Source organism: Abramis brama, assembly GCF_963993115.1.
Source record: "Abramis brama genome assembly, chromosome: 14".
In the NCBI taxonomy this organism is placed as follows: domain Eukaryota; kingdom Metazoa; phylum Chordata; class Actinopteri; order Cypriniformes; family Leuciscidae; genus Abramis; species Abramis brama.
Genome location: NC_139976.1, coordinates 9,901,601 through 9,921,071, shown reverse-complemented (window position 1 = coordinate 9,921,071; position 19,471 = coordinate 9,901,601). Strand labels below are relative to the sequence as shown.

At 37.7% G+C, this 19,471-nt stretch overlaps 2 protein-coding genes across 2 annotated transcripts; one reads left to right on the top strand and one right to left on the bottom strand.

Annotated features, from left to right (window-relative positions):
* Window positions 1-7,907: 7,907 nt before the first annotated feature.
* Window positions 7,908-10,556, bottom strand: arl3b (ADP ribosylation factor like GTPase 3b). The gene is made up of 6 exons (XM_084135417.1): window positions 10,506-10,556; window positions 9,928-10,071; window positions 9,708-9,824; window positions 9,573-9,623; window positions 9,302-9,487; window positions 7,908-9,213 (listed from the first exon to the last, which is right to left on the bottom strand). The coding sequence occupies exons 1-6, from the start codon at window positions 10,506-10,508 to the stop codon at window positions 9,166-9,168; spliced, it is 549 nt and encodes a 182-aa protein (XP_083991543.1). The 5' UTR covers window positions 10,509-10,556; the 3' UTR covers window positions 7,908-9,165.
* A 759-nt stretch (window positions 10,557-11,315) lies between these two features.
* On the top strand, window positions 11,316-19,279 carry sfxn2 (sideroflexin 2). Its single transcript, XM_084135415.1, has 12 exons — window positions 11,316-11,487; window positions 12,800-12,982; window positions 13,067-13,237; window positions 13,342-13,440; window positions 13,665-13,740; window positions 14,073-14,158; window positions 14,261-14,321; window positions 16,659-16,725; window positions 16,835-16,884; window positions 17,332-17,381; window positions 17,487-17,534; window positions 18,441-19,279. Exons 2-12 carry the CDS (start codon window positions 12,825-12,827, stop codon window positions 18,538-18,540), a joined length of 966 nt encoding a protein of 321 aa, XP_083991541.1. The 5' UTR covers window positions 11,316-11,487; window positions 12,800-12,824; the 3' UTR covers window positions 18,541-19,279.
* The last annotated feature ends 192 nt before the right edge of the window (window positions 19,280-19,471 follow it).

The window sequence follows — 19,471 nt, the reverse complement described above, 5'->3', positions numbered from 1 at the left end:
ATGAGGTCTCCACAACCGACTGCTACCCAACAGCATTACGTCAAATAAGTGTGGACTCGATCGACCACAGGGCTGAGAACCGCGTTTGGTACAGGGCCAAGGAAAGTCGTTTCAGAGGTGGAGCGAGTTATTAAATTTTGATGAAATATAATGAAAAAAACATGCAAAGATGAATCATATATTAAAAATGGAAATAGAGTCCATTTTGATTTCACATCGACTTTAAGACTCAATGAATACTAAAGCTTTAGTTGAAAATAGAAGAATGCCAGTTGCTTTCGCCTCATTTTGGGAAGAAGGGATTTGGCAATGCTCAGTCTGTCATTAATACTTAATAGATCTCTGCTTTTTATCTGTGACCCTGGCTGGATTAATGTCCTGGCTACTGCTTACGGAGGCTGTTTTCCCTCTCAGATGGTAATAAATGTGACTGTTGTTTGATTTGAACAGACAGGGATTAGTTATTTCCAGCACATGGAAGGGTTGCACTATTTTACAGATTTCTAAAAGAGATTGGACGTTTTTATACTTTGAGCTACATGCATTTTAGCCTATTAGTGACTGTACTGCAATTTTCCATTTAATTTCTCACTTATGTCACTGTAGATGTTTTTCAAATATATTTATGGCACATAAATTTTGCCCGGGCTTTGTGAGTGAGCTCTATTCATGCCGTACCTGCGTGCCAGTGCTGTTTCCTCTATTTTCTCCTGTATTTCTGTCTACCGAGAATGAACAGCAGGATGGTGGTGATGAGCTTCACTCCCTTGTGTGTGTCAGTGGAGATGCTGGGAACCCTGTGACCCAGATCATCCCTCCACACAGGCCCACTGTAATTTAACACCAGCCTCTCTCCCCCCTCCTCTCCTCTGCCAACCCTCACTGGGCCCAATGATCTGACACAGACACCTGTGTGCCTCTCCTGGCGTTGCTTTTATTTCTTTCTCTCTCCCCCCTCTCCTCCCCCCGCATCTCTTTCATCATTCCTCTCCCTCTGTCAGTTTGACAGCCTCAGTGATGCTAAAGGGGGTGAACTAGCCAGAAAACTAAGAGAAAGAAAAAGTGAACTCAAACACTTTTGCATGTTGTTCAGGTTAAAGATGCATGGTCTGTAGGCCTAAAATTGTTGGCATTGCGTGTGACACAACATGTTTTGTGGGAATGAGCTTTTCACGATTAAACAAGTTTCCAGTGATACACAATGTGCGGTGTGAAGCAGTTACAGTGGATCAGAACATATTTGATGTTTAACATACAATAGAGTACTGAATGGATGATGTATTTTTGTAGGCCAACCCAGAAGTTAGCATCACCCTGGTTCCCTCGACAAAAAAACAGTAAGATTTTTCCATTGGCTTTTGGATTATTGCAGAAAATAAGTTCTGTGGCTAACAAAAGCTATGATAGGTTGCAAGAGCATGATTATAAACACAACAAGGCTGTGAAAGCGGACTGGTGAGTAGATGGCTGTGTCTGAAATCACATACTCCCTTGAGTTATTTTGAACAAGAAATTACTTGGCAACCGCCAATAAAACCATTCACAAATCCTCTCCCGTGGCCTCATGGAATAGTAAAATGTCCATTGTATGCACACTTCAGAATCTCGCTAGAAGTAGGCTAGTTAGTCGTCCGGGTACTTTGTGCCTGCTCTATTATGAGTAGGCTACTGTGAATTCAGTATTCAAGTGTGCGATTTTGGATGCTTGGAGTTTTTTGGAGTTTACCTGTTCGGCTGATGGCATTTAATGTCCCCGACAACCTCTCTAGTCCCATTTAGCCACATGTTAGCAACTGTCTTTTTCAAGACAAGTAAAAGCTTTAAAAAAAAAAACATCACAAGAGGGTATTACTGATGAATTTTATGTAGTAGAATAAAACGTGAATATATCTTGAGCTTGTGTTAACCACATACTTTTCTGGCATAACCAAAAACCCATTAAAAAAATTGACTTCTGGATGATGAACCTAGAAGTGCTAAATTCCTAACTCATTTCTGGGTTTTGGCTTACAAAAATATGTCATCCCTGCCGCACTTTATCATAGGCAGGATTTTGGGCCAGTGGGCGTATCCAGCGCAATGCTTTTTCAATGGCATTGGTTCCGGAAGTATTTTTTCCATTCATGTTCCCCATAGGGAATACAGTATGCAATACAACCTTTATAAAATAATACATTCACGGGAACATAATAAAAAAAAAAAAAGCATTATAAGCCATGAACCAAACCAACCAGTTATGAGGTGAATCACAACATTACAAACTTTTATTTGAAGCAAAAAAGTATTTGAAAATTTTTCAAAAACACAAAGGTAAGACTGTGAACTTAATGATTTTAGATAGGGAAACAACTAAAGTCCCATGAAGCATTGCAAATGACAATCAAATTATAAAACTATTCCTTAAAAGTTGTTGATTATGTCAATACATCAAAAGTTTATTGCAAATATATTATATAAAGTTTGCAACATCAAAATATTGCAAAAATAAGCTGCAGAGAACATTTGATTGGACAAAAATCTGTGCAGTGCTACATAAGTCATCAATATAGATGCTCTGACTGAACATTATAAAAGCATATATTTGGTCACAAAACTCTAATTTTGATTTCATTGCTTCTTTTTTCTGTTAAGTCAAAAACAGTTCAGATCTCTGCATTCTATCACCTTCCGCCACATCTAGCGGTTTTTGAATGAGAGAAGGCGCTCTGTGTGAACGGCTCCTATAAGGCCTCAGGGTGGGTCTATTCATGCAGCAGCTGCAAAACAGCTGCCAGATTCCCATCAAAATGCACAGTAAAAAAAAAAAAAGAACAAAAAAATGACTGTGCTAACTCCTCCCCCTCACCCCACACACACTTGTGTATGGTGGCACACGGTCAGGAAAACCAGCTATCGACCCTCTTAGACTGCACATCCAGAACAGCGTAGACTTAAAAGAACATTCCATGTGTTTCCAGAATGATAACGCTGCCATTAGGTGCACATCTGAATCTGCCGAGATGATCCCGATGATCTACGGTACCGTGTCCCGTGTGGCAAAGCTTGACTGCACTGTGCAGGAAGAAGAGATCTGTGTGGGTGTTGGGCCTTTTGTGTCTGGCTGAGGTGCATAATTATGTCTCCTTCACTGCACCCCTCTGACAGCCAGTATTTTAATGGCACTCAATAACAGAGGTGCTACATCCTGAACTGACGATTAAACCACTGCGAGTGTTTGAGTCTGTGACTGTGCTGATAAGGCCATGCAACAAATCTCTGTCCACAAATCCATACATATATATAAATGGAATAGATATAGATATAAATAGATAGCAATGCACTGAAATGTATAGTAATCTTATACATTTAGGTGTTCAAGTATGGAGGCAATCTGTGAAACTACAAAGGAATGAATCCAAGTCTTTCACTGATAATATCTCACTGAGTGTGAAAAAATCTAGCATGGTCCGAATGGTTATAAATGAAGCCAAATGAGAAGACTATCCCATCAAGGAGATAAAAATCAATGTTGCCCTTTTATTTGTGCAACTTTAAAGGCACAATCAGGTCCCTCTGAGTTGCTATGGTTACATAGACTGCAGGATGTTATTGCAAGAAAGCTGGTCTGAGCCTCTAGATCTTAGATAAGGTGTGATCGACCGCTAATCCAACCCTGGACTATTGCATTTCTGTCATATGAACACAGATGCTGAGGAGAACCAACCAAGCAACCGCTATTTGAGGAATTTAGAACAGGCATGTGGACTCGTGTGGTTTAAGTAAGGGATAATATTGTATTCTAAAACAAAACTAGACAAAACTATTCATTTGAAAAACAGTGATTTAAAAAACAGAATTAAAATTAAGTAAAAATTCAATATAATTATTGAAATTGAAATTTAACAAAACAGGAGCAGAAGTAATAAAAAAATAATGATAAATATAAATAAATCATTTTTGGGTGAACATGTATCAAATGACTTATGTAGGAAAAATCATCCCACCTACAGATGGCAATAGAGTGCTTCCTCCTGGGAAGTTCGTATTTAGGAGTTGGGAAGTCGTGTTTACGTGCGTTCAAGTCAAAAATACAGCAAGGTTTTTTTCTTTTTTTAACTCTATACTTCTATAAAAAAAAAATATATAAAAAAAGGATGAGCATCAGGTGTGTTTTACTTTTTATGTTTTTAATTAATTTAGCAAGCTTTATCGTTGCGTATTATATTGTTATATTACAATGCTGTCATATTTTGTGCAGACAATTCGCTTAATAGAATTTTTATTTTAAAAAGACTGAGTTAGAATAGTTTGCAAGTATGGTTATATACATCTGAAGGGGGTGGATTGTAATCCACTGCTGCTTCAATGTATATGTAATGAGTGATTATAATCAAGGTATTAATCAATACTTTTCCTTCTAAATATCAAATGAGTTGAATGATTTTACTTTGTTATAGAAGTAACCAGTGTGATTACTGAAATGTTCTTTTCATGTTTTCTTTAATGTCATTATTTGATATTTGAATGCAGTAACATTGCTTGCCTATTTATCCCAGCTTCCAGAAATTAAATAGGGACTGGTTTTGTGTTTGAGAAAGGTCTTCAACATGTTAAAACACATAGGGGTCATTGAAGTCTATAGTTTAAGGTACCATTTGTCAGTTAAAGCCTATAGTTTCCATTTAGAATAAAGTGTCCTATCCTGAGAGAAAGAACTTGTTATCTTGATGTTTTGAGACGAGACTCCTGTTTATTGTTAGAGCCTAGCCAAATCCAACCTTGGAAAAGATGTGTGTCGGTGTGTGTGTGTGTTAGTCTTCTTGCTTACAGGTTAAGGAACCACTGGCATTATTGGAGATTGACTGAGTTGTTGTTCGAGACATGCTGGCACCCAGCAACCCAAATTTGCGACCTGGAAGGTCACGACGTGCCTAACTTCAGGGTCCGAGTGTCAGCGGCATAATCTATGGAGATATGCTTCTGTTTATCTGTATATGTGTGGAAAATTACTATGTTTATCAATTTCTTAGCCAATCAGAATCATTCAACCTGTAAGCAATGACGTAGCTTAGACCTTGGAAATGGTATAACTGCTGTGATCTTTGTAACTGTAAGCGGGGCGGCCTACGAACTCCTGTGTGAGTCTTGAAGCTGAACTTCTGCTGATGAAACTGCAAACTATCTTCAGTAAAACTTTTCTTAAATTTTTTTATAATTCTGACTCCGGGTCTTCTTTCAAACATCTGGTCCTTGGGTCCTAAACTGTTAACCCCTAACACATCAAATTGCAAAACTATAATAACCTTTCTGACTAAACATAAAAATGACATACCTGATCTTAAAATGCTTGCATTTCATGAACTCTTTGGAATACAGGCACAACTGTGGCCTCTTTTGAAAGACGATGCTTGGAATGGCTGCGCATTTCATTTCCGTCTCTATCTGAAGCCAGATTTAATTAAAAGGAACCAAACAGACCCGCATAATGCTAATTATGCCCCTTTCCCTGACATTTCGCTTTACTCTCCATGATAATCCATTCTCCCAGAACTTTGTTACCCATCACGAAGATATCTGGCTGCCTCCATCAAAAACGCCCACACTTCAAGACTACCAATTTAAATCAGAGAGAAAGGGGCCTCTCAGTTCAATAAGCAGAATTCAAAAACCCACTGTCTCTTTCTACTCTGGCTTGTCTAAGGGCCAGATGGAAGGAAAAGCCTGTGGATAAGAATGCTGGATGAGGGCTGGGTCCTTCACACTAGGATGCAGAAGGAGGTATGGAGGCCTGTCTAATTGCCTGTCTCAAAGAGCTGGCTGGCGGAGGATTTATTCAGGCTTAATAGAGCCTGCTCGTTTCACTGTGGGCGCACGTGTCAGCTCGTGAATGTCACTCAGAGATGCCGAGTGCAGGAACCGGAGGGAGTGGTCGGGTGTGTTCTCATTCAAGCACACTATTCAGCTAGCATGGCCGCCACTCACGGCTCTCTCAGCCTAAAAAAAGTACGCTCAGGATTGAGCAAAGGAGAAGGGGGGAGGGAAAGGGTAGTGGTACAAATGTTTCTGCTTGTCATTGGCTGCTTTTTACTCAAACATTAAAGACAAAATGAGATTCTTCTCTTTAAGGGACAGAGCCTGTTTTCTTCATTAAAGATCAAACGCACTCAGACCAACCCATTTTGATTTAATTAACTGGAATTGATTCAATTAAGATTAAGGCTTGCTTTTGGGCCATTAAAAATGTAAATGCAAAAGAAAATGTACTGACGACTGGCAGCTTTGTAATCACGGTTTGTTAAAAGTTTTTAATTAATACATTTGTTGTCAGTGGCAGCAAACAGCAATTAACATCACATTAAATAATAAATAAAATAGAGAGAGTGTGTTGTTTTAGCAAGGTTTTAATACATATTTATTTTCCGGTCTCTTTATTAAGTTGCAAGTAGAAAATACAGGAAATATGTACCCACACACAAACAAAACTAGAACAAAACGGCTTCTTCAGGCAAAAGTCAGTATTTAGTGTGACCTCCCTTGACACTAAGCACATCTTGAACTGTTTTAGGGAGACTTTCTTGAAGTTATCTTCTGGTATATTACAACAGGCTTCATTCAGTACTTCCCAGAGTTCTTTAGATTTAGGCTGTCTTTTATTTATTTCTCTGTCCAGGTGATCCCATACTGCCTCTATAATATTCAGGTCTAGACTCTATGGAAGCCAGTCTATGACTGTCAGTGTTTTATCAGCTGTTTTTCTCTCCAAATATGATTTCACTGCATTAGCAGTGTGCTTGGGATCGTTATCATGCTGAAAAATAAAACCATTCCCAGTCATGTACTTTCCAGAACGAATGGCATGATGAATTAAAACCTGTCTGTACCAAAACTATTGCAGAAATGCAGCCCCCCACCAGGAAAAAACCAAAACTGACGACTGCAAGCACTCATTCTTCCAACACTTCTTCTCACAGATTGTCGATGATTGGAACCAAGATTGTCAAACTTGGATTCGTCTCTCCATAATACTCTTTTCCACGGATTCCAATCTTTGTGAGCTTTAGCCTTTCCACTCTTTTAAAAAAGTGGTTTCTTGGCTGCTAGCCTTCCACTTCGGACAGTAGGAGGGTCAACTTGGCATCCCGATGAAGCTGCCAGATGCTGAGCCAGGTCCTTGCTGGACTTCTTCCGGTCTCTCAAAGAAGAAACTCTTGAGAAACTTCTCATCAATCCTTTTTTTGTCATTGACATCTCCTAATTCCTCACATTTCTTTATAACAGCTTGAATACAACATTTTGAGTATCCAGTTTGTTTGCGGAGTGGCCTTGCTGATGCAAAATTATGATTTTGTCCATCAAATTCTGTGATCTTTGGTATTTTGAATTGAATAACGTGGTTAAAAGTTGGCAAGCTTCCAATGAATTAAACTCCAACAACATGTGTTCAACTCAAGCATGTCTTGCACAAACCTTGTGTAATAGACCTCTTTCCCAGCAGTCATTTTGACATGAAATAGTTGGACAAATACAGGTGTTAACAATTACATTAATTAGGGTTCCATTCCATTTAGGTTTAAGAGAGCCGGGGTCCTGCTATTGCTCAAGTGTAAGGCGAAGTCACACTAAATACTTGATCCTTTAGCCTATAGAAGCAGTTCTTGTTTCTGATTTCTCCTGTATTATTACCTAACCACAACCTTAGCTTTCATTTTGATTTGAGTTTTGATACTGTAATATTCTCTACTGTGTTTGTGTATCCTGACATTGTTAAGCACTTTGGTCAACTGTAGTTGTTTTTAAATGTGCTATACAAATAAATTTGAACTTGAATGCTGTATTTTCTGGTTGTATTCCAATAAAGAGACTGAGAAATAATTATATACGGTCATTATACCATTGCTGAAACAACAAATCTAATGGTGGACTAAGACTTTTGCACAGTACTGTTTATTTACCATTGGAAGGCCAGTGAATAATAGAAAATCAGGAACTGAACTAACAAATTAATACCAGGATGGTAAACATGGTCAATAGTGCCACCTATACCACATTTATGTATTCTGAAAGATCAGTTTATTTGATTTTATTTTTTATTAAAATTTGCCTTTAACTGGTAATACAATAACACAATACACCATATGGTTTCAGAATGGTATTGGATAATAAGCAATATCATGTGAGTGTAGGTGTATGTGAAGTGTGTCGTTGTGCCTGTGTCAACACCATATGTTGTGAGGGTGTGTGTCTGACAGATATCCTAATCTAATGTATAAGCATTGGTGCAGTGACTCCATTTCAAATCAAATAAAGAAAACAAATAAAAACAGAAACATAATTGTATGATTATTACTTACTCTAAAACAATTCTCAACCAATAAAACTTCACACTTGCACATATTTTCAGTGTTTTACTTAGTATGCTTCAGCAATTTCACACACATGACATTCGTAGACACTACAGAAATAATCTTGGTGTGATGATCACAAACTTCCTCTTGTACTCGTCAGTGTATAGATTACAGCTGTACAGGCCACTTACAGTATAGAGCTCTAAGAAATCCTTAAATGCTGGATTTGTACAATTCAACAGTATATATATATGCAGAAAATAATTTGCTATGTGGAACATTATTTACATTTAATTATCAAAAATGTATTTCATATACTGCCGATGGTCCCCTATTCTTCTGTACATACTGATGTTTCTGAATTCGCGTACCGTAAATTCATTCGTATCTCTGTTACTCTCAGGAGAAATGACTTTAGATTAACTACCAAGAGACAGCAGTTGAATTGAATGATGAAGGCTGCCACTTCTACAAATGTGTCATTAACAAATTCCACTAAATAACTATAACGTTTATTATAAAAACACAAGTCGTTCATCTCAAGAAACGAAGGCAGAATGAATTAAGATCTGAAATGTACTAAAGAAACCTCAAAATCATGGTTGACTATATGTGAAATCACATGGATGTACATTCTTAATTTTGAGTTTAAAAGAAAGGATACTATTATCTTGAACTCATTGTATGAATACAGGACCATAGCAGACCCATTAGGAGAGGCAAAAGTGAGTTTAAATAGTTTTGAAGGGGTGCCTTCATTTTCTGTACCTACTGACAGTTTTTTCAAACTCATGAACTTTTATATATCCTCTGCGCGTCCAGGGTGAAAGCCACAGTATCTCTATTTCCTCTTAGCATTCACACTCTTGCAGACCCAGTTCATGCCATCCTGAAACACAACATTTGAGTCATTTAGTCAAAATTGTAAAAATGGACAAATGTCAAATTTTGCTGTCAATAATGTGTACTAAAGTGACCTGGACTCCTTCTCCGGTGAGGGCAGAACACGACTGGATCTGCCACACTCGGTCTCGGATAGTGTGCAAATTCAAACCCTCGGCTATCTCGGACGCAGGAGCTGCTGTGAGCAGGTCTTGCTTATTTGCAAACACCAGGACTGGGACACCGCTCAGCTTTTCTTCATCAAGTAATTCAGCCAACTCCTGCATGCAGATCAATTCATTTGTTTAAACACTGAGAGCAGACATAGTTTGTAATAGCAAATCAATCATAACAACAAAGCATCACCTGTCCCGTTTCCTCAAATCTTTTGCGATCTGCACTATCAATGACATAAATCTGAAATCAAAAAGATCAAATTAAACAAGTGTTTGGAATTAAAGTGGATTGTGGGATGACTGTTAATCGGACGGATGATCTCACCAGTACATCTGTGTTCTCAAAGTAGTTCCTCCAGTAGGGCCTGATCTTTCGTTGACCACCAATATCCCACACATTTAATTTGAACCCTTGCGATTGGACGCTCTTGATATTGAAACCCTAGAACAAAAAAAGAAACAGTTACGATTTGCTTCGCATATGCATTAAATCAAATTGGCTTTCTTCTGAGATGTGAATGCAGTAGTTACAGTAACCATGTCACCTGTGTTGGCGTAATATGAGTGATGTCTTCAGATGCCAACTGTTTCAGTAAGGTGGTCTTGCCACCGTTGTCCAACCCTAGAAGCAATATCCGCACCTCCTGGTCGGGGGTACTTTTCAGTTTCCGTAAAATTGATAACAAACCCTAAAAATCAAGTAAATAGCGCAGATTATACAATGCTCTGAGTTTATGCAATGCTTGCATCATGACGTCATACGCACGAGCATCAACAAACAAACAAACATGTTTCAAGAGAATCTATTATTACTAACGGGATGTAGAAAATAAATCTTGATGTTTTTTCCCCCGAAAATAGGCATAAAAAGAGACATAACATTTGCTTAAGCGATTCTCGAACAGTCGTGACACTTAAACAGTCCTTGCAAGCTAATCTCATCCACGACCGAGAACCGCTGCTCATCTTTAATACCACTCGATTACAAATAAAATCCACAATTCTCCTCGGACAACACGGCTAACATGACTGAATTTCACAATGTGACGGGGAGTATAATGTTGAATCTCAAACAAAAACGTCTACAGGTAATAATTCGTTTATTGTAAGCGCTTTAACTCACCATCTTGTGATTCTGCCTCCCTGAGACGCCGCGGAGGGTTACTAGGGGGAAGAGAGGATGACGTATTACGCAATACTTACGTGCATTTTCAAAGGGAGCAAATTGACGTAGTTCGCGGAAAAAACATTTTAGTTTTGATAACTGTTTTAAAACTATGATTTAAACTAACAAAATATAAATTTTAATGTTAATTAATAACGTTATAAATTATATATTTTGATACAGAAATAAAAACATATGGCCTATGACCAAATCCATATGAGATGGTTTATGTACATACAGATTAATTAATGTGATGTAACGTTACTGTATTAATTATGTATAGAAATATACACGACGAGTCTTTTGAATCAGTCAATCGGCTGAACCTGAACGATTTGTTCACGAATCGGATCCGATTACTCAAATAATTTACTTCGAAAAGGCAAGCATTTACAAATTTTACAATTTATATAGTATTTTATTTCTACATAACGTAAATATAAATATATGGAAAAATATAAAAGCAATATGCTATTCAGATTTCAGCTAACGACTCACTCTGAACCAAAGCATTTGGAGTGAACTGTGGTTCTAAATTCTTTTTGCTTTTTTCGTCTGCAAATGGAACTGGGATGCACGAAATTGCATTAATAAAACTAAATAGTATAAAGTATAATACAAGTAATTTGTGCACACGCATTAGAAATGCTTTACTGGAAACATTTTAGACTTAGAGCATGAACAGCTACTGTTCGATCATAGATATCTAGTGTATATATCTAAGCTGTTTGATTTGCGGAAATGAGCCAGAGACTTCCTCCTACCACTAGTGTAAGGCTGTCTATGGTGTAAGGGGAGGGAGATTCTTCTCTTCAGGGATTGGAAGATGGAATGCCACGTGCTCGTCTACTGTTGCAAGCCCACATCATCACTTCATTGTTTTTTACTACTGCTGAAGCGCCACGAGATATAAACAAGAGTATCAAGTCGCTAAATAAAGGTATTTTAATGTGGCATATTTGATATTTATGGTTTTGTCTGATTTCTGATTTGTTTTGGCAGCGCATATCCGGGTGCTTGTGTACAGTGAACATGAACTGATGCAAGCTGCTAGACAACTTACAGCCTTTCTACTTTGCACGATTCTAATGTCATTTTAATGCAGGGCTGGTTTTATGAAAATTAAAACTTCTTAATGTTTGAGAATTATTTATGTTTTAAAAGAGCACGCATACTTTGTTATGCCACTTTAGAAATGACATGGCGAGGTCTGTTTTCCTTTAAGCTTGTTGGTAACATAGCCTAGTTGTGCATAGTTGTATTAGTTTGGTGAGATTTTATTTTAATTAGAGTGTATGTTTTAAACATCTTTCTGTTAAAACACCAGTAAATCAGGTTAAACCAGTAAAGAAACAAATTACCAGAATGAAAATTTCCTTGACATGTTTGGACCTATTGAAAATCAGCCTTTGCCTGCTTGTTTTGTGTATTGCCTTTTGTGCACTGGTGCTTTCAATTCACTGCTGTAAATAGTGATGTTACAAATGTCAAATCTGGTCCACCATCTCCTGCTTTGCTCATGCATTGCTATACATTTGATAATACTTACATTACAATCTGCATGTTACTTGTTTAATGCAAAGTACACTTGATGTTGCAGTGTAAGGATATGTATAGTATTCTCAAATTGTTTTTTAAACAGCCATATTGTTTGTGAAAAGTTGCTTTTTATGTAAAAGTTTCATTTTGAACTAAACTGATGATAAGTTGGTCAGACACTCAGGAGTCCAGCTTTTGATTTTACTAGTCAAGACATTTCCCAAAAGCATTGTAAGCCTAAGTTGATCGTAGAGGCCATTGATGGTAATTGATCTTTGATCTTACGATGCTTTTGGGAAACGCAGCCCTGGTCTGTTTTGCCGGATATCCATACTTCTGTTTGCATAGCTGGCCTCACCGTGAGAGCTATGATTTTGGGCTTTTCTCATAGCATTTGGAGATACCCTGCTTTGTTAGATGAGAAACCAGTTAGAAACAAAATAATATATCACAATGGGGAGATAAAATGAGCCCACATTTTTTTTAGGTCACCCAATCATATAAAGTCACCTTTTGTGAATAAAAAAATTGCATTTGATTTGTGCTAAACACACTTTCAGACCACTTTAGTCTGATCACATGACTTTAGTCACATGATTTTCGTTCTATGGACCTTAGTTTGATCTGTTCTCTGTGGACTGGAACTGGAAACCATTGATGTATTGAATATTTGTTATTTCATGTTTTGTTTTTTTGTTTTTGTTTTTACCCAGGCTCTTTGGAAGGAGAGAGAGAACCATGGAACCTATGAAGGGCTTTGATATCGACGCCCCACGCTGGGATCAATCCACGTTCATGGGCCGTCTCAAACACTTTTTCAACATCACTGACTGGCGCACAGTTGTGCTACCTGACTCCAGACTAGATGAAGCCAAAGTATTAGTGGAGAGCTGCAGGTGAAGAAACAGACTGATTTGATGAGGTTATCTTTATGCTTTTCTTCCTGTCTCTTACTTTCTGTCCCTTCCTCTTTCTCTCAGAGCTGGCTCTATTCCTCCAGGCACAAGCGAGGAGCAGCTACACTATGCCAAAAAGCTGTATGACTCGGCATTTCACCCCGACACGGGTGACAGGATGAACCTGATAGGGAGAATGTCATTTCAGGTGCCTGGGGGTATGGCCATCACAGGGTTCATGCTTCAGTTTTACAGGTCAGCATTTAAAATGTTTTAGTTTTTATTATAATTAAATATAATATTTATTTTAGGTATCATATATTATAAAGATTAACCAATCATTTTGTATGGTCATGTAGGACAGTTCCTGCTGTAGTGTTCTGGCAGTGGGTTAACCAGTCTTTCAACGCTCTGGTCAACTACACCAATCGCAATGCTGCCTCCCCCATCACACCAAAGTAAGTTAAGTTCCTTTGACTTGTTTCTTTCCATAAACTTTGCTCTCTTATAAGAAGAATTGGGTCATATGGTAGGTATGCAAAGTGTATACCACTTAAAATGTGACTGTCCTATGATATCTAGCGACTTATTAACAGATGTCTGGAAAGGAGCTTCAAATAACAGATAAGCTTCTGTAACAGAAATGGGTTTTGGTTGTGTTGTGTGTATCTTCTTTGCCCAGGCAGATTGGAGTAGCTTATGTGACGGCAACAAGCACAGCGCTGGCCACTGCAGTGGGGCTGAACCTCTACACAAAGGTATTACCCAACCTTAAATGAACACTTAAGGGAAGCATCATGTGACACTGAAGACCGGAGTAATGGCTGCTGAAAAATCAGCTTTTCATCACAGGAATAAATTACATTTTAAAATATATTAAAAAGAAACCAGTTGTAACAGTAAATTGTAACTGTGTTTCACAAAATTGTGATCATTTTGTATATTAAATACCAAATGAAAGTAAAAAGAATTAAAAGTTTTTTTTTTTCCAACATCAGTTTTATCTGTCTTATCAGTTTTTACAGTCTTATCTGCAGTGGTAATACATCATCCATTTCTAATTCAGCATCTTTAACTGATATCTCCTCAGAAAGCTCCTCCACTGGTGGCCCGCTGGGTGCCGTTCGCTGCTGTGGCCGCTGCTAACTGTGTGAACATTCCAATGATGAGACAACAGTGAGACCCTCTTTTTCAATTTCTAGTAGTTTTGATGGGTCTTACTCAGTAGGTTCACATGTCTAGATGTTAGAATATTCAGGTTTATTCTTTCCTATATAGGGAGATTTTGAACGGCATTGCTGTGACCGATGAAGATGGAAATAAACTGGGCCACTCAAGGGTGAGGGACAAGTATTGGTTGTATCAGGGTGATGCAACCAGCAGCTATCACTCTGCAGCTCTCGCCTGGTCGCCCACTGAAGCTAAGCAGGGTTGAACTTGAGCCTGGTCAGTACCTGGATGAGAGACCTCCTGGGAAATTAGGTTTCTGCTGGAAGAGGTGTTAGTGAGGCCACCAGGGGGTGCTCATCCTATGGTCTATGTGGGTCCTAATGCCCCAGTAGTAAAACCCTGTAATATTGAGTTAATACATATAAAAACACAAACCAACGCATTATCACCTGTGAAAGGTTATCCCATATCTTCAGGAATTTAAATGTCGGTGGTCGACTCGCCGACTACATATCTATGATGGGGACACTATACTGTCAAAAAACACCGTCCTTCGGATGAGACGTTAAACTGAAGTTCTGACTCTCTTTGGTCATTAAAAAAAACACCAAGATGTTCTTTGAAAAAGAGTAGGGATGTAACCCTGGCATCCTGGGCAAATTTGGCCATTGGCCTCTATCCATCAAAATGGTCTCCTAATCATCCCCATATAAACTGATTGGCTTCATCATTCTGTCTCCCCTCCACCAATAAGCTGGTGTGTTGTGGGCGCCACAATTGAAATTTTAATCTAGCTACAAATCTCACAAATGCACTAACCAAAGTTCAAAACTCATTAAGTCAAACTTGTCTCATTCTTAACACCAAAAAAAACGTCGTTATGATGTTTCGAAAAAAAAAAGTGTAGCCAAATACTGTAAAATTTGACTGTAAGACGTCCACCAAACAACCACCAACAAGAAGCAGATCTTTGTTTTTGGGAGAAGAGGAATTGGAGTTGGTAACTCAGTTCAAGTACCTTGGGGTTATGCTAGATTCGAACCTCACTTTCAAAAAACACATAAAAAAAGGAACTAACGCTATAAAATTTAATTTACTAAATTACAAACAAATCAGGCCTTTCATTATAACAGAGGCTGCTAAATCCTATCTTCCTTGTATGATTCTTTCTCACATCGAATACTGCTTCACAATCTGGTCGTTTGCTGGTGTCACTGCACTAAAACCCATTGATCAACTCTACAAAAAAAGCAGTTAAGGTATTTGATCGGAAACCACAGTCGTTTCACCTTTGTTCAATTTTAGAGAAGTATCAACTCCTAAGTTTTGAAAATCTCAAAGTATTTAAAAGTAGCTGTCTTATTTATATATATATATATATATATATATATATATATATATATATATATAGATCAATGAATGGAATGGCCCCACCGCCCTTGGGGGATTTGATCAAAAATAGAAACAGCGAGACTAGTACCAGGTCAACTACTTGGGGGGGATTGTGAAGTACACTTTAGAAAGTCTACTTTTGCGCAAAACGTCCTCTCTATTAAAGGCTGCACAAGTTGGAACGCTCTGCCAACGGTAATTAGAGGTAGCCCCACTTTTGTTTCGTTTAAGAAACAGCTTAAAAGATGGCTGAATAACAATCAAAACTGAACATTAGGTAAGAACAATGCATAGGCACTTTAAAATGAGCACTTTAAAATAGGCACATTTATAACAAGCACTTTAGGATGTCTATGCACAGGCACTTTAAAATACGCACTTTAAACAATTATTATAACAAGCACTTTATTTAAGCATGGGCACTTTTAACTCTTTTTAGCTCTATACGTCTGTTTGGGGCTACGGATAGAAATTACCATTGTGCTAAATCCGGCGTATTTATGTCAATTTATATTGTACGTTCATCAATATGCATTGTCCCATCCAAAAAACAAATATGGCTTCCGTCGCATCATCCAGGTGATGCTTCACATTAGTGGAGATTGAGGAGATTCCCCCCCTTCCATATGTAAAGCGCTTTGAGTGCTGAGAAAAAGCATGTAACAAATTATTATTATCATGAACTAACATCCCATGATGAAAGTAGTTACATTTCTGCTCTTAACATTCCCAAGATGTTTATAATTTCTACAAAAAAAATGATATATCATAAAACATTTTATTCTTTATTTAGTACTGCCCTGAAGAAGCTGCATATATTCCAGAAGATTAAATTGAATTGAAAATTAATAACAAAAATGCCCGTTTAAATGCCTACATAGTTTTTACATCATGTCCTTAATACTTTATTATTATTATAATTTATAGCCACTGCATCATACATGCCGATGCCAGAGTGTGTAAACTTATGAGCTGAACCATCTGTTTAAACAGATTTCAATGTGTTTGGTGATTATAATAATCAGTTAATGATCAGATGTCTTTCTACACTTTAAGCATTTCTCTGTTCTTAAGTTGCTGAATAAATACTGTATACTGTCTGTGTTTGTCACAGAAAGCAGCTGTCAAGGGCATCACACAGGTGGTCATCTCTCGAGTTACCATGGCAGCGCCAGGCATGAGTAAGTGCAGAGAGTGTGGCCAGCGTTATCAGATCTCAGTGCTAAAATAAACCAGCCCTCACACAGCGGTCAATGTTGAATCCTGAGCCGTTTTCTTTGTTCTTTCCAGTCATACTCCCCATTATTATGCAGAGGCTGGAAAAATACAGATTCATGCAGGTGAGTGTTAAGGTGTTCTGTCTAAGGAGCACGCAGTGGAATAAAGAGGCGATGAAATAGCCAGTTTATGATCTGCAGGTGTTTCTGTTATAAATTCACTCTCTCTCAGCCCTCAACGACTGTTGAGTTGGTCTCATATAACTGTCAGTTATCATCAATGCATACAGGTCAATAATTGTTACAAATGTTGCTGTTGATCCAGAGAATTTAATGACACTTTTAACTATTTGAATGAACATTAGATAATGATTTAATGTGCAATGTGTAGCATAATAATAATTTAAAATGAAATTATTATAAAGTGTTACAAAGACAGTCTTATTTGTTATCATTCATTATTTTATGTTGGGATTCCTGGGTCTGTAAAGACTAGAAACGCCTAGCTATAGATGAATGCTTTTATATATAACATCTTTGCATTTGTTCGTTTCTTTAAATCTGTTGCAGAAAATCACATTTCTTCATGGGCCACTGCAAGTCATGATGGTTGGCGTATTGTAAGTGATCACATTTCTCATTATGAAAATAGCAACGATTGATATGGCAAATATATGAGATCTTTCAGCAGAAGAAATGACAACTTGCCTTACTCTGCTTCACAGTCTGATCTTCATGGTGCCTGCAGCGTGTTCACTGTTTCCTCAGAGATGGTAAAGTTTGCATATAAAGCATCTTTTTTAGAGGGATAGTACCTCTTTAAAGTAGCGCCTCAAATATACACTACCGTTCAAAAGTTTGGGGTTGGTAAGATTTAAAAAAATGTTTTTGACATTAGTCTCTTGTGCTCGCCAAGGCTGCATTTATTCGATCAAAATTCAGTATAAACGGTGATATTGTGAAATATTATTACAGTCTTAAAGAACAATTTTTTTAATTTTAATAGATTTTTAGATGTATTTTATTCTTGTGATGGAAAAGCTGAATTGTCAGCATCATTCCTCCAGTCTTCAGTGTCACATGGTCCTTCAGAAATCATTGTAATATGCTGATTTGGTGCTCAAGAAACATTTCTTATTATTATCAATCAATCAATTGTTTTGGGCCACTTTAAATCATTTTAATGCATCCTTGCTGAATGAAAGTATTATGCCCGGTTTTCACAGACAAGGCTTAAGCCTAGTCCCAGACTAAAATGCATAAAAGCCGTCTTATATTTAAGGAACTTGCACTGACATGTCTTAACATGTCAGTGCCATTGTTTTGTCACAAGATGCACATTTTAAAAAAGCTACTTAAATGTCCTAATTTAACTCCCTGGCTTAACCTATCCCTGTCTGTGAAACCAGGCCTTAATGTCTTACTGACCCCAAACCTTTGTAATTTTTTTAATGCATATACTCACCACTTTCCAAGACAGTTTGAATTACCAGAAGTGACTAGAGCAGACAATTTTGGAGCTTCACAGATTCATTATGGCATGAAGCTTATTCACACAATATTTTTTTTGCTGCTGCTTTAATTATCTTTCTCAAAAAAGCTCCTTTCATATGTTATCACAGTAACTGTGGTCTCTGAGCCATATCAGACTAATCAGTCATTTGCACATTGATTTGCAGTTCTATGGCTGTTACCAAGCTGGAACCTGAGCTCAGAGAGTCCATCATTTCTCAATACGGGGACCGTGTCAGTTACGTCTACTTCAACAAGGGCCTGTGAGTGCCAGCCAATCACACTGTCCTATCCAGACTGGATACATGAGCCATCGCCCAATCAGAAGCTCTTTTTCTTTCTTTTTTTGCTAAAGAAGTTGCTAAAAAGAAGCTTTTTGAATTGAGGCTTTGTTTCATGACACATAAAGAAAGTAATGCACTAAAGCATAATTCATGGACAGTTTTTAAACATTTGGCCCTGATTGCTGCAAAGAATCAGTTAGATTTGTATAGATGAGTTACAGAGAGTTTATGGACATTGGATAAACCTGATCCAGTTGCCCTATCATCTGTTCCTGTTGTTTATGACCTGAATAATTGGGAACAGATTGTAATAGCTGAGTACTGTTTCCCTCTGATGGCAAATTCCATCATTCACCACAAACATCTCTCAGGAATTTTTTTTTTTTAAAGTTTAATGCTTTAACACCCTCTAAAGCCAACAGTGAAGTTATTTCAGGTTTTTCTTAAACTGTCAGACATTCAGGAATATACAGTCAGATCATAAACGTTTGTTTGAAATACCAGTTATGAGCATAAAGGGTGGGGGGAGAAGAGTCTATTATACATCAGTTTTAAAGAGCATTTCACAGTTAGTGTGCCTTTAATTTGGAAGAAAAAATCCTGCCCTCACTGTGAACTATCTGAGTTATGTACTTGTTTTCATCATTATAAGATGATAAAATAAACAGACAGCTGTCGAAATAAACCCCCGGTCTGTGATAACTCATGGGTGTTGAACCAAAGTGGACCTTGTGTTTATTTTATCTAAGACTTTGCGCTCACTATTCATTCCTGCCACATGAGGGCAGTATCTGATCATTAAAGTTTTGTGAAGGTACATATGCAGCACTTGACAAATGTTCACCCTGATGGGCAAAAACATACTATACTAGCCAAGTTTGCACATTTCCACAACATCAATTAACAAAGCAACT

Coding starts and splice junctions, on each gene's coding strand:
- arl3b (XM_084135417.1), bottom strand. Junction 9,825..9,927: donor CTCATATTACGCCAACACAG/GTGACATGGTTA, acceptor TTTTTGTTCTAG/GGTTTCAATATCAAGAGCGT. Junction 9,488..9,572: donor GATTTGAGGAAACGGGACAG/GTGATGCTTTGT, acceptor ATCTGCATGCAG/GAGTTGGCTGAATTACTTGA.
- sfxn2 (XM_084135415.1), top strand. CDS start 12,825: ATGGAACCTATGAAGGGCTTTGATATCGACGCCCCACGCTGGGATCAA. Junction 13,441..13,664: donor GCCTCCCCCATCACACCAAA/GTAAGTTAAGTT, acceptor TTCTTTGCCCAG/GCAGATTGGAGTAGCTTATG. Junction 13,741..14,072: donor GGCTGAACCTCTACACAAAG/GTATTACCCAAC, acceptor ATATCTCCTCAG/AAAGCTCCTCCACTGGTGGC.